The sequence below is a fragment of the Phodopus roborovskii genome, unplaced genomic scaffold, assembly GCF_943737965.1.
Source record: "Phodopus roborovskii unplaced genomic scaffold, PHOROB, whole genome shotgun sequence".
NCBI classification, from domain to species: domain Eukaryota; kingdom Metazoa; phylum Chordata; class Mammalia; order Rodentia; family Cricetidae; genus Phodopus; species Phodopus roborovskii.
The window spans coordinates 35,338,624-35,352,650 of NW_026125281.1; the positions used below are offsets into that span (position 1 = coordinate 35,338,624).

Genomic DNA, 14,027 nt, shown 5'->3' on the forward strand with positions numbered 1-14,027 from the left:
TCTACCAGTAGCTTGTCTCCTCACTCTGCAAGAGCCATCCCCTCCCACAAGCTCGCCATTCTTCTATCACTACTGAAGAAATCCCCATGCTGTTCAGTGTCCTCATACTACAAACATCTAGGGACCCTTCATCTTCTTAATCGCCTCTGTGTCCTCTGTAAAACACTCAGGTCTGTGGGAGACTACAAAATGCACACAGAGCCGAACAGAGCCGAGGACCCACAACCCACGACACTCACGAAATCCCACGCTGCCCGTCAAGCTGGTAGTGCTTCTGCATAGGCAGGAGCGTCTGTTCCTGTTCCTCATCCGACGTCCCATCGAAATTCTGCTCGTTTATTAAGGGCCTCATCACGTCCATATCTACAAAATGGAAAGGGTCCTGTAACACTGCTTGTAAAACTGAGGTAAGGCTGTAACTCTGGAGTCTTTAAACATTGGAAGTATCAGGCTAAAGAGACGAGACGACCACTGGATAAAACAACTATCCACAAGTTTAAAGGCCTGAGTTCTCATCCCTGGCACTCACAAAGAAGCCAGGTGTCCATGGTAGCTGTGTGTTACATCTGCCCTAGACAACAAGCTGAGTGGCTAACCAGACTAGCAAGATACCATAAACTCTAAATTCAGTGAAAGATCCTGTCTCAATAACGTGGAGAACAACCTACAAAGATACTCACGGTCAACTTCGGGCCTACATACAACACACACACACACACACACACACACACACACACACACACACACACACACACTCACACACACCATAAAATGCCATCTGTATTCACTGAAGTTGAGTATCTCAGTTTACCTTAGCCCCCGAGTCTTGTTACTGTCACAAAGGAAAAACCAGACTTACTTTCTGGACGTTCTATTGGATTATATACAGTGTAGAGGGAAACACTTAAGTAATAATAGAAAACGGGTTGTTGGTTCAGGTTTTGTGAGTTCCTGTGAGCCAGGTTAGTTGTTTCTATGGGTTTTCATACAAGATGCCCAATTAATCATACCACAGGGACACTTGCTCAGCTGTGTTCATACCAGCTTTACTCATCATATCCAGAACCTGCAAACAACCTAGATGCCCCTCAACTGAAAATGAATAAAGAAGATGTGACACATTTATACAATGGAGTGTTGTTACGGCGTCAAAAACAAAGACATCGTGAAATGTGAAGGGAAATGGATGGAACTTTAAAAAAAAATCACCCTGAGTAAGGCAACCAGACCAGAAAGACAAACAGGGTGAACATGGAGCATGCTCACTCATAAGTGGATATTGACTTTACGGTAACGTGCAGCCACGCTAATATCCACAGACACAGAGAGGCTGGGTAACAAGAAGGATCCAAGCGGGGAGGCTTGGAGCTCCCTGGGAGGGGGAAATCGAAGAGATCTCCTGGGTGGGATGGGGGCAGGTGGGAACTTGAGGGACCAGGTCAGGGGTAGATGGGGGGGAAGAGGACTTAAAGAGCTGGCTGGAAAGGGGGCACACTTGGGAGTCAGGCAGAAACCTGATCAAGGGAAACTCCTACAAATCTACAAGGATGACCCCAGCTAGACCCATAGCAATGGTGGATACAGCAGCCTGAACTGGCCCTCTCCTGTGATCAGATTGGGGACTACTTCAATTGTCATCAGAGAGCCTTTATCCAGTAACTTAGGGAAACCGATGCAGAGACCCACAGCCAAGCATTGACCTGCGCTCGGGAATCCCGCTGAAGAAAAGAAGGGATTGTAGGAGCCGGAGGGCCAGGGACATCACAGGGCCTGTTTCTCGATGGTCCCTCACCCTTCACAACGGTGCTCCCTAGGTCCCCTCTCATCTGGCCAGAGGAGAGGAGAGGAGAGGGGAGCGGAGGGGAGGGGAGGGGAGGGGAGGGGAGGGGAGGGGAGGGGAGGGGAGGGGAGGGGAGGGGGAGGGGAGGGGAGGGGAGGGGAGGGGAGGGGAGGGGAGGAGCACTCGCTCTCAGGAGAGAATGAGGCCCTGGTTGAGGCTACAGCTGCTGCAGCTGAGCGCCTGAAGATGAGACACTCAGGCCACCATGGCTGCCAGTGCCATCTTGATTCTCGCCTTCCTGTGTCTTTAAGGCACAAATCCTTTGCTTATTATGACATCTTCACCTGGTCATCCTGAGTCCATCTCTCTAGGAACCGACTGGGCCTTCTCGACACATTGCTTCTGCTTTTCTCTAATTTCTAAAAAAGTATCTTGGGTTTTAGCTCTAAATGCCTACAGGCCGAATGCTCTCCTTCTTTAGGCATTCCAGCTGCACGCACGCACGCATGCACGTTGGCTCTCCCTTGCCCATGCCTGTCTCCAGCACCTTCCTCTCTGACCTTTTGATGGCTTTGCTTCGCTTCCCTTTTTAAGGACCTGCCACTCTATTATTTCACTATCTCTCCCTTGGCAACGTTTTCTCCTCTACTTTGCATTTCCCTATTCCTAAAACCTCACCCACAAGGATCCTAAGGCACGAAGGCCAGCCTACGCCTTGGATGAGCTTGAGGAGGAAGTCCCATGTCTTCTGACTGAGTTTCCTCTGCAGGGTCCCCATTTTCCTCCTCCGTCTCCCTTCAATGTCAGGGTGTGGGGAGCCCCTCCCCTCCCCTCCCCTCCCCGGCTCGACAGCGCTCCTCTATGAGCGATCTTTGCCAAGGCTGCCTCTCAGTCCTACCTGTAATACAATTCATTTGCTGGCCTCAGGCTCTGAACTGTTCGCTACTTGAAGACCAGACCTCACTGTTCAAACCCTTTAAGAAGTCCACATTGAAGGTGATTTCCAATATTTCTTTCTAGGCTTCTACACCCACCCTTCCCATATCCTGATACTGCCTCTGTCCACCCCACACTGCCCCCGTCCCCTGTCCACGCTGTCCCCTCCCCACGCTGTCCCCTCCCCACTCTGTCCCCTGTCCACGCTGTCCCTGTCCACGCTGTCCCCTGTCCACTCTGTCCCCTGTCCACGCTGTCCCCTCCCCACGCTGTCCCCTGTCCACGCTGTCCCCTGTCCACGCTGTCCCCTGTCCACGCTGTCCCCTGTCCACGCTGTCCCCTGTCCACGCTGTCCCCTGTCCACCCTGTCCCCTCCCCACGCTGTCCCCTGTCCACCCTGTCCCCTCCCCACGCTGTCCCCTGTCCACTCTGTCCCCTGTCCACGCTGTCCCCTGTCCACGCTGTCCACGCTGTCCCCTGTCCACGCTGTCCACGCTGTCCCCTGTCCACTCTGTCCACGCTGTCCCCTGTCCACGCTGTCCCCTGTCCACGCTGTCCCCTGTCCACCCTGTCCCCTCCCCACGCTGTCCCCTGTCCACGCTGTCCCCTGTCCACGCTGTCCCCTGTCCATGCTGTCCCCTGTCCACGCTGTCCCCTGTCCACGCTGTCCACGCTGTCCCCTGTCCACTCTGTCCACGCTGTCCCCTGTCCACACTGTCCCCTGTCCACCCTGTCCCCTCCCCACGCTGTCCCCTGTCCACGCTGTCCCCTGTCCACGCTGTCCCCTGTCCACGCTGTCCCCTGTCCACGCTGTCCCCTGTCCACGCTGTCCCCTCCCCACGCTGTCCCCTGTCCACGCTGTCCCCTGTCCACGCTGTCCCCTGTCCACGCTGTCCCCTGTCCACGCTGTCCCCTGTCCACTCTGTCCCCTGTCCACTCTGTCCCCTGTCCACGCTGTCCCCTGTCCACGCTGTCCCCTGTCCACGCTGTCCCCTGTCCACTCTGTCCCCTGTCCACGCTGTCCCCTCCCCACGCTGTCCCCTGTCCACGCTGTCCCCTCCCCACGCTGTCCCCTGTCCACGCTGTCCCCTGTCCACGCTGTCCCCTGTCCACTCTGTCCCCTCCCCACGCTGTCCCCTGTCCACGCTGTCCCCTGTCCACGCTGTCCCCTGTCCACTCTGTCCCCTCCCCACGCTGTCCCCTGTCCACGCTGTCCCCTGTCCACGCTGTCCCCTGTCCACTCTGTCCCCTGTCCACGCTGTCCCCTGTCCACTCTGTCCCCTGTCCACGCTGTCCCCTGTCCACGCTGTCCCCTGTCCACGCTGTCCCCTGTCCACGCTGTCCCCTGTCCACCCCACGCTGTCTCCCTGTCCACTCTCCACGTCTGCATCTTAATAAACACCGTTTCCTTCTCTGCTTCTCAATGTCTTTGTGCTGCAGACCCTTAGTCTCCTTGCATGTCCCACAAATCATTTACTTCCGTTCTTTACTGAATTCACAGGCCTGGGACTGATGTGTTCCTACACTGGCTCAGGTAGTCCAGCCTGGCGCCACCTGGAGTACGGCCTCCGGATTTTTACTGAGGCCCTGGTCTTGCAATGCTGGGAGATACTTTAAAAGTCTATGCTTATATCATTCCTCCTGGAGTGATGTAACTAACAGAGAGAGGCTAAAATCAGCTAAGCTATGGAAAGCTCCAAGTTCCTGTCATCCAGCTAAACTCGCGAGGACTTTTATAATTCAGACTGCACCGTCTGTGTCTTTGGATGGTTCCTCTGACTCTGTCATCCTCTTCGACTCTCCGGGGGTTACTTTGTAGGGTTGCCTTGTTTCTTAACCTCTGGTATCAAAGAATTTACAGGCCAGACTTGAAGAGAGTGAAACTCAAAAGGGGACAGTTAGTTGTTTCCCCATGGGAGGTCTACTGTGACACCATCTCATAATTACCCCAGAAAGATGTTAGGGTCGGTTATATGTACCCTTCCTTAGTGCAGATCCTGCTTCCTTTCCTGTTATGCTCCATACAGAGCAATGCCATTGTTCCCCCACAAAACCATCACTGCAGGTGTGTGACAGTACCATACCAAAACAGGACGACAGAAATCCATCATCCCGAAGGTCAAGACCCCTGAAGCCTGAAATAAGGGTGTAGGGAGAGTGGATTCCTCCCAGGGCCAGGGAAGGCTCTGGCCCAGGCATCTATCCTCTGTCCCATCTCACATGTGGCCATTTTCATGTTCGTGCAACACCATAGATAAGCCTGCGCCTAAGTCCCCCATCTGTAGGGATACCAGTCACACTGCCATCTACAGCAGGTCCTGTCTCCAGTGAGATCACTTCCTGAGTTGTCAGTCCAACACGTGACTTCTGGGGAGCGAGTTGCCTTTATGCCTCAGCGCACCCCACTGCCCTCTGGGCCTTGACTTCATTCACTTTGATTAGCTCAACTTGTCCAAACGACCAGTTACGCCCACTTTCTAATATCTTCCTGCCCGGGGCTGTTGCTGTAGTGAGTTCACTGTGTTCTCCATAAAGATAGCCATCACTTCCAGCACTTCAAAACCATAGCCATCTATTATTTGAAGCTGACTGCCAGAGAGACCACAGCGGCCATGGAAAGTCTAGTAAAAGGTAAGTTCTCTCACGACTTTTAAAATGTATCAACTCTAAATGAGAAATCTGCTCTTATTGTACAGATGGGGGATTTATTTTCAGCACCTGTTTTTAGCTAACCTGGGAATCTAACCTACAAGTATGGAAATGGCTGTAATCTGTGGTTGTTCGTAATTTATGGTTGAGACTTTCAAATCAGCAACACAATGTTCGCTTGACTCTTCCAGCTCACAGCCCCTGCCTTAGGTTGTTCGGCAACTGACTTAAGCATGTTAGCTCCACTTTTCCCTGGTTCTAAAACCATCCTCGATGCTGTAACAGTCCAGGAAACGTTACCCATGACACACTGTGGAAACAAATCCTTCGCTCCGCTTCTTTGCTTTCAATCCACTTTCCTATCCCTCATACTTGGACGTCTTCATAAAAGTTAATTATCCCAGCACACTCCTCTGGCTTTCTTATATCGAGATTTGGAAGAATTAATTTATAAAAGTACTTACCGGGTTAGGAACTCGGGAGTCTACACTACCTATTACTTTGACTCTGCCACTGAAGCCAGCCACAGCTGCCTGCCACACTGCTGGTGACCCTGCCCTCTGTGCCGAATCGATGTCTAAAGGCAGCTGGAAGGGCCCTGCACTTCCCCTCGCTTCTGACCCCACCACTGCAGGAACACTGCACACTAAGAAATCTCCTTTAACTAAGCTAAGCACGGGTGAAGGGTCAAACTCTAGAACCGACTAGATTCAGCTAAAGGACACAGGGTAACTCAGATGCTAACATGGGGAGAGCGCACCTAAAATGCGCACTAATACCTCATTCAACCGGAGCCTCTAAGGGTAAGATCTGCCACAAACAAACTCGGCCACTTACAACTCTCAAGAATTCCGTCAGCCACTCACTATGCAATAAGAAACTATTTTGTTCTGGATGTCAGGATACAGTGTGCAAACACAACAGTAATGCCTTGTGTTTGACCCCCTACAAAACGCAGTGACCTTTTCCAGTTGTTTGGTCTTTGGTGCTAACACGGGACCAGCCAGCACACGCCAGGCCTGAACCTCTCTCTGCCTGCTGCTGGGAGGACATTTAATAGTGTTCTGTGTTTAATCTGATGAGTCCAACACACTGCCCCCTGACCAGACAATCAACATAAAGGCAGGGTGTTTTACATCCTGCTTTCTTTTCATGCTAAGTACTGCAATCCAGGGTGTAATTACTGGGACTCACACACTGCAAACCCTCAGAGACCGACGCCGTGTAGCCAGGGCATGGTTGCTGCAGGATTGTAAGCAGAGGAATGAGTCAGGTGAACAACACCTTACCCAGAGGCCTCTCTGGTAATGAAACTCACAACTTCTACCTCTCAGAGATACAAAGTCATGAGACAGCAGGCATGAAGCAAGGGTCCCACTGCACAGTACATGAGTCACCCATGAACAGAGCTCCCTTGCTATGTAACAGTGCTAAAAGCAAATTATACTTTCTGGGACTTTAAAGAGCTAATCCCTGACAAGAAATTAGAATTTACTTCATACAATAATTGATAATGAGCATTTTGGAGCTACCAACTATCTAAAAAGATTGAGTTTGCCAAGACAGGAAGTTATACTAGCTAAGGGGAAACAGAAACTAATGCAAAATTCATTCTTAAGGAGAGCTAGGGAGACAGCTCAGTAGTCACGGGTGCTTGCTACCAAGCCTGAAGACCTGAATTTGATCCCTGGGACCTGCACACAGTTCTACCCTGGCCTGCACACGCGCACGGGCGCACACACGCACGGGCGCACACACAGTCAACGAATTAGTGAATTAACCCTGGAATAATAATCACGGCAACGATAACTACAGATCCAACACGGTAACAGATTTAACAGAGTTAAGAGCACATGAAATAACTTCTGAACACTCTACATTACGTAATTAAAATTACATGAGCCGATGTAATTTACATGTAGTCTGTTATTTTGATACACTTTTTTTGGCCAAGCAGTAAATCACATCGTTCTAATAAAAACTATGATAAAACAGATAAAATTAATAATGCCTTATAAAATACTAGTAAGCAGTGGATTTCAGATCATTGCGGCATAATTATTTCTATTTAGGAGTGGGTAACTTATGCATGAATAAGGAACACGCATGTGACTCAGTGTTATGCACTTCACACATACTATGTGCCACACGCCCACACACACGCGCACACGCTAAACCTGAACGAGGCAGAACAGGGATGATCTCTTATGTCACCCCAGCTGCCCAACCTAAAACAGCTTAAGCTCCAGCAATATGTATTAAAGCCTCACAGCACTCATTACTTTCATGCAGTAATTCTGGCAAGCTACTGATAAAGACCTCTGCCAAAACATGAAGTCTTGGAACTTGCTAAGAATACGGCAATAAGCAACTTACTCTACTCACTAGGGCACATGCCCCCTCTATAAAACACAACCCTGACTTCACACTGTGGTTATAGACTCAGACAAAGGCAGTCATAGCTTATGAAGAATCAGGAGAGCAACCACGTATTCATGCTACACTGCGATGTTTTAAAAAGTGAGGAGGAAATAAAGAGAAAACATTCCAACGAAGGAATAAGCTAACAGGGGTACAGATGGATCACAGAGCCATCTGTACCCTCTTCTTTCTATGAAAGTGTTAAATGCATTAAGTAATGTTATATTGCTCTTCTTATAAGAAACCACTTATATGTTGGCAATGAGAATCAGACAAACTACACATGGTTTCTTTACCAAAAAAGCACAATGTCGTCACCGAGACCTATGAGCCACTATCTTGACTGTGAAATAAGACTACTTCATTCCTGTGGTTGAGAGAATAGTATGTAAGAAACAGTCTGGAAATCCCCAATGGCCTATGACACAAAGGCCAGCCTCTGAGCTAGGAAGGTAAATCCTCATCTCCAACAATGCTACCCACAGACGGCCAATGTTAAAACGTCCTTTACATTACGCAACACTCGCCAACAAGGAAAGTCACAACACATATAGATAATGGTGTAACAGCACTTTCTAAAAATGCATCTCGCCATCCCAACACTACCTCATAATACCAGTCATGATTGTGTCCATCCTTTCTTTATCTCCCCCCTCCTTTGCCTCCTCTCCCCTCCCCTGCCCTCCCCACAACGTCAGTGTTATCCAAGCTTTCTCCCTAGACCTCACCTTCCAATACTCTACACGTGAACAAGCTCTCAATCAAACGCCTCACCTCCTCTTCAAACCCACATGACTTCGCCCGTCAAACAAGCCGCCTCTAGTGTGGTACCAATTATTTTTTACTTCATTAAAAAAAAAAAGGTCTCTGACTCCTGTCAGGAGGCCTCCAATCTGTACCCCAGGGATGCTGTCTTCGGGCTGCCTGGGTATCCTACCAACATGGCTTCCCTTCAAGTGAGTACTCCTAATGAGAGAGCAAAGAGGAAGGCCCTTGCAGCCTAACTCTGAAGTGGCGAATCGTCACATCAGCCACTCATCAGAAGTGAGCTGTTAAGCCCAGCACATACTCAAGGGGGAGAAAAGAAGCCCCTTCCTTTAAAGGGACACATAAAAGCCTGGACACATTATAAAACTGCTGTAAGCCCTCAATCCAAGGCACCTTCATTCCTCAGACATGCAGGTCCCTGGAGCCATCTGTCTCCCTTCACCCGGTCTCCTGGGAAGCCAAGCTGCTCTACATCCTAACATGCACAGTCCAGTCACCTCTGTGTTTCCGTCACTGCTGCCACGCTGGCCTTTGCTAAATTTATGGAATGCCCTCCAGCTTTTGCCTTTTCCCCTTAGTCCATTCTTCACATGGGAGCCTCCAGAAGCAGGCTTGATTTACTACTGCATTGCTTTTTAAAACAAGGTCTCATGTAAACCAGGCTGGCTTCAAACTTGCTATGTGGCAGAGGATGACCCTGAACTTCTAATCCTCCTCTCTCTACCTTCTGAGTGCTGCACCTCTATACCTAGTTTACGTAGTGCTGGGGATCAAACCCAGGGCTTAAGGCATACTAAACAATACTCTAGTGGCCTTGCTACATTCCCGTTACCCTTCTAAAACCTAACCCACGCTAGGCCCACCCTCCAGTGCTGGTACTTATACTCGGGAGGCAGACAGGCAGACCTCTCAGTTCCAAGACAGCTATGGATGCATAGGACGACCCTGTCTCAAAAGTAAGTAACTAATCCTGTCAGCCATCCTCAGTCCCTCACACCGCCCGCCACTGGACAGATGTGTAATTACCTGACTGGAATCTGGGCTCTTCACTGTCTTTATCTGCTTACTAAATACAATAGCCAAGGCAGGCATCCTGATGGGTTTGGGGTTTTTTTGTTTTGTTTTGTTTTGTTTTGTTTTGTTTTGTTTTTGGAGGGGCGGGTCTTTTTCATATTTCCTGTGTCCTAAGCTGCACAGAGAGACGCCCACCTCAAAAATTCAAAACAGGGGGGCTGGGGAGAAGGGAACTAACACGCTTTTCCAGTTAAAAGACATGATATATGGTGAACATTTTTCCATACCATGCTTAATAGCTAGGCAGTAGATGATTGTATGGCTAAACCACATCTTAGCCCGTGGCCTTTCATTGGACAGTAACTACCTTGACCCTATTACATGTGTAATTACATGTCTAATTACATGTGCATGTGCCTGTGTGTGCGTGCGTGTATGTGCACACGTACATGCGTGCGTGTACGCGCATGCGTGTGTGTGCGTGTCTGTGTATGTGAGTGCCTGTGTGTTTGTGTATGTGAGTGCATGTGTGCATACATGTGTGTGCATGTGTGTGCACGTGTGCACACATGTGAGTGTGCATGTACATGTGTGTGTTCGTGTGTGTGTGTGTGTGTGTGCTTGTGTTGGTCAGAGGATAATTCTGGGGAGCCCATTCTCACTCCGACCTTGCTTGAGGCAGGAACTCTTCTGTGGCTGTGCTATGCAGCTGGTATCTAAGCCACTGAGTGATTGTCCTGCCTCTATCTCCCATCCCAGGGTCCAGTGATGACAGAGAGCCACACTCCGCGTCTTTATATGGGTTCTGGGGGGTCTGAACTCAGGCCACCGGCTTGCATGGGAAGTACTCTTCCACACTGAACTATCCTCTCAGCCTAATGTAAAACGTCATCACATGGTTTACTTTTTTGAGAAACATCTTTGACATAAAATTGCTGAGTAAAAAGACAGACTTTTTCTGGAAAGAAGAGGTCAGTCAGGATCTCACTCTTTGGACCAGACTGGCCTGGAACTCACCGTGGGGCACAGGCCAGAGGTCCTCTTGCCTCAGTCCAAGAAGGCTGGGACTGTAGGTGTGTGTTCCTACCACACCAGCTTCACGGGTTTCAATGGTGATGTGTTACCCTACTCCTTCCTATCAATACCCTCACACGGAGGATATTGAGTTACCGATGAACTAGAAAGCCACATAAACTTGAGTTTGTAGTGGCATGGCCCTGCCTTTAGTGAGCTTAACTGTAAAAAGAACTCGCCAGGCTGAACTCCTGGGTGGATCATGATAGTGGGCATCGGTCAGCAAAGAGTACAGCGCCCAGCTTGAGGCGTCAATAAAAGTTCCGTTACACTTGCAGCCTCTATCATCGTTGAGGCATTAAAGAAAACTCAAAGGGCCGGCACGTTATTACAGGAATGCCGGCCTATAAATTACTTTACAGTGTGTTTTAATTCCACCTCTTTCTTCGGGGTTGACATCCTGCATGGACTTAGAAATATTCCTAAGCGCAGTGTGCAGCTGGGAGGGCCTCATTTTATCCTAATCCTGGCTTGTTTTCTTTCTGACAGCAGCAAGCAGGTCACCGCCCAGGTGGATGTGGGTGCGTCCTGTTCTCCCTGGCACCAACGCCCCCATTAGAACAGCTGGGGAGCAAAGAGTCAACCCAGGCTTCACCTAGGGACGCCCAGCATTGAGAAAAGAAAGCAATGGCAACTTCCTTTAAACATCCTGGAAAAAACCAATGGCAGCGGCTCGCGCCTCCCTCTGACGTGGACAGACAAGGCGGGTGGAGAGACAGACAGACACACACAGGCGAGAGACCTGAGGACACTCAGGCAGCCGCCGCGATGCAGCAGCGCCCTGCAGGGCCAGGCCAGGCCCAGGCACCACCTCCAGCTGCTGCCCTGGAGGACCTGAGCCTCTGCCTGGGGCGTCTGCAACCACGCCGCCCGGCCGCCCCGATCACCCCGGCCCCGGCCCCGCCGCCCCGGCCCCGATCACCCCGGCCACGATCACCCCGGCCCCCGTCACCCCGGCCCCGATCACCCCGGCCCCGATCACCCCGGCCCCCGTCGCCCCGGCCCCGCCGCCCCGGCCCCGATCACCCCGGCCCCCATCACCCCGGCCCCCATCACCCCGGCCCCCGTCACCCCGGCCCCCGTCACCCCGGCCCCCGTCACCCCGGCCCCCGTCACCCCGGCCCCGATCACCCCGGCCCCCATCACCCCGGCCCCGATCACCCCGGCCCCCATCACCCCGGCCCCGATCACCCCGGCCCCCGATCACCCCGGCCCCGCCGCCCCGGCCCCGCCGCCCCGGCCCCCATCACCCCGGCCCCGATCACCCCGGCCCCCATCACCCCGGCCCCGATCACCCCGGCCCCCGATCACCCCGGCCCCGCCGCCCCGGCCCCGCCGCCCCGGCCCCCATCACCCCGGCCCCCGTCACCCCGGCCCCCGTCACCCCGGCCCCCATCACCCCCGTCACCCCCGGCCCCGATCACCCCGGCCCCCATCACCCCCGTCACCCCGGCCCCCATCACCCCGGCCCCGGCCCCGCCGCCCCGTGCTCGCTGCGCCCAGGGCCGCCCCGGATGTCGCCGCAGACGCGGAGGTCCGCGCCCTGGGCCTTGGGCGCGGGGGAGGGAAGCCCGCCCTCCTCCCGCCCTCCTCCCTCCCCCCTCCTCCCTCCTCCCGCCCGCACCCCGGCCGGCCGGCCCGCACACACCCACCGAGCTCCTCGCATCCCGCCGCCTCCGCCGGCGCCGGCGCTTCCATCCCTCGGGGTCCCCCGGTCGCCCCGCCAGCCCCGCCGCCCGCACTGCCGAGCATGCGCGGGGCCGCCCCGAGGGGCGGGGCCGGCCGACCTGGACCGCAGCCCTCGAGGGACGCGTGCGGACCCGGGGCAGCCTGCAGCTCCGCAGGCCTCGGTCCCCCTGCATCCACCCACTCTACAGGCATGCGCTCCGCACGGCACCTTACATGTGGTTTACATGTGCGCTCCGCACGGCACCTTACATGTCATTTACACACAATCTCCGGCACGGGCATCTTACATGTGTACACGCAGTCTCCGGCACGGGCATCTTACATGTGTACACGCAGTCTCCGGCACGGGCATCTTACATGTCATTTACACACAATCTCCGGCACAGGCATCTTACATGTGTACACGCAGTCTCCGGCACGGGCATCTTACATGTCATTTACACACAGTCTCCGGCACGGGCATCTTACATGTGTACACGCAGTCTCCGGCACGGGCATCTTACATGTTGTGTACACGCAGTCTCCGGCACGGGCATCTTACATGTCATTTACACACAATCTCCGGCACGGGCATCTTACATGTGTACACGCAGTCTCCGGCACGGGCATCTTACATGTGTACACGCAGTCTCCGGCACGGGCATCTTACATGTCATTTACACACAATCTCCGGCACGGGCATCTTACATGTGTACACGCAGTCTCCGGCACGGGCATCTTACATGTCATTTACACACAGTCTCCGGCACGGGCATCTTACATGTGTACACGCAGTCTCCGGCACGGGCATCTTACATGTGTACACGCAGTCTCCGGCACGGGCATCTTACATGTGTACACGCAGTCTCCGGCACGGGCATCTGAGCACAGCTGACGCTAGGGTAAGGATGAGAGAGCTGCCCACACTGTCCAGCAGTACACACATCGCTGCGTGTTTCCGTGGGCACCAGAGAGACTGCTCCTGACAGTCTGTAACCCACTGTGTTCACTGCCTTGCAGAGGGAGTCACTTCACCCACAGTAAGCAATGGAGGCCGCCACTGCAGCTAGGACTCAGGGCAGGCGTGCAAAGCTGGCCTCGGGTGCACGCCAATTAATACATGAGGAACACACAGAGAAAGCACACTCGCGATTAGAAAAATATTTAGTTTTGAGATTGAAGCCTGTGTGATGGCTTCCTCGGGTAACCCAACACCGGGAAGAAGAGACCCGCAGGTTTCTGTGAGATACTCGAGTTCCAAAACAAATTCCAAGGCTGCATACACAGACCCTGTCTTACATAAAATTAAAGTTTAAAAGATTATCATGGTGACACATGTCTGTGATCACAGCTGGAGTCTAAGGCTATGAAGTTTGAGGCCAGGCTGAGCTGCATGAGAGTCTCAAAAATAAATAAATAAATAAATAAATAAATAAATAAATAAATAAATAAAATGTAAGTAATTTAAAAATTGCCTTTCTTAAGCCGGGCGTTGGTGGCACACGCCTTTAATCCCAGCACTCGGGAGAGAGGCAGAGGCAGGCGGATCTCTGTGAGTTCATGGCCAGCCTGGTGTACAGAACGAGTTCTAGGACAGGTTCCAAAGCTACACAGAGAAACCCTGTCTTGAAAAAAACAAAAAAAGTGACTTTTTTTTCACATCATAGACTTCATGTCAGGATAGCACACAAAACTTTTTGTTCCTTGCCTGTGTTTG

The 14,027-nt window shown here is 52.4% G+C and overlaps 1 protein-coding gene across 1 annotated transcript in view; it reads right to left on the minus strand.

Annotated features, from left to right (window-relative positions):
• Positions 1–12,392, minus strand: part of Slc36a4 (solute carrier family 36 member 4) — a 32,440-nt gene extending 20,048 nt beyond the window's left edge. Inside the window, exons 1-2 of the mRNA XM_051198754.1 lie at positions 12,295–12,392; positions 240–363 (exon numbers count right to left, since the gene is read on the minus strand). Of these exons, the coding sequence (XP_051054711.1) occupies positions 240–363; positions 12,295–12,340 (170 nt within the window). The 5' untranslated portion in view covers positions 12,341–12,392. The remainder of the gene's footprint in view (positions 1–239; positions 364–12,294) is intronic.
• Positions 12,393–14,027: the final 1,635 nt, after the last annotated feature.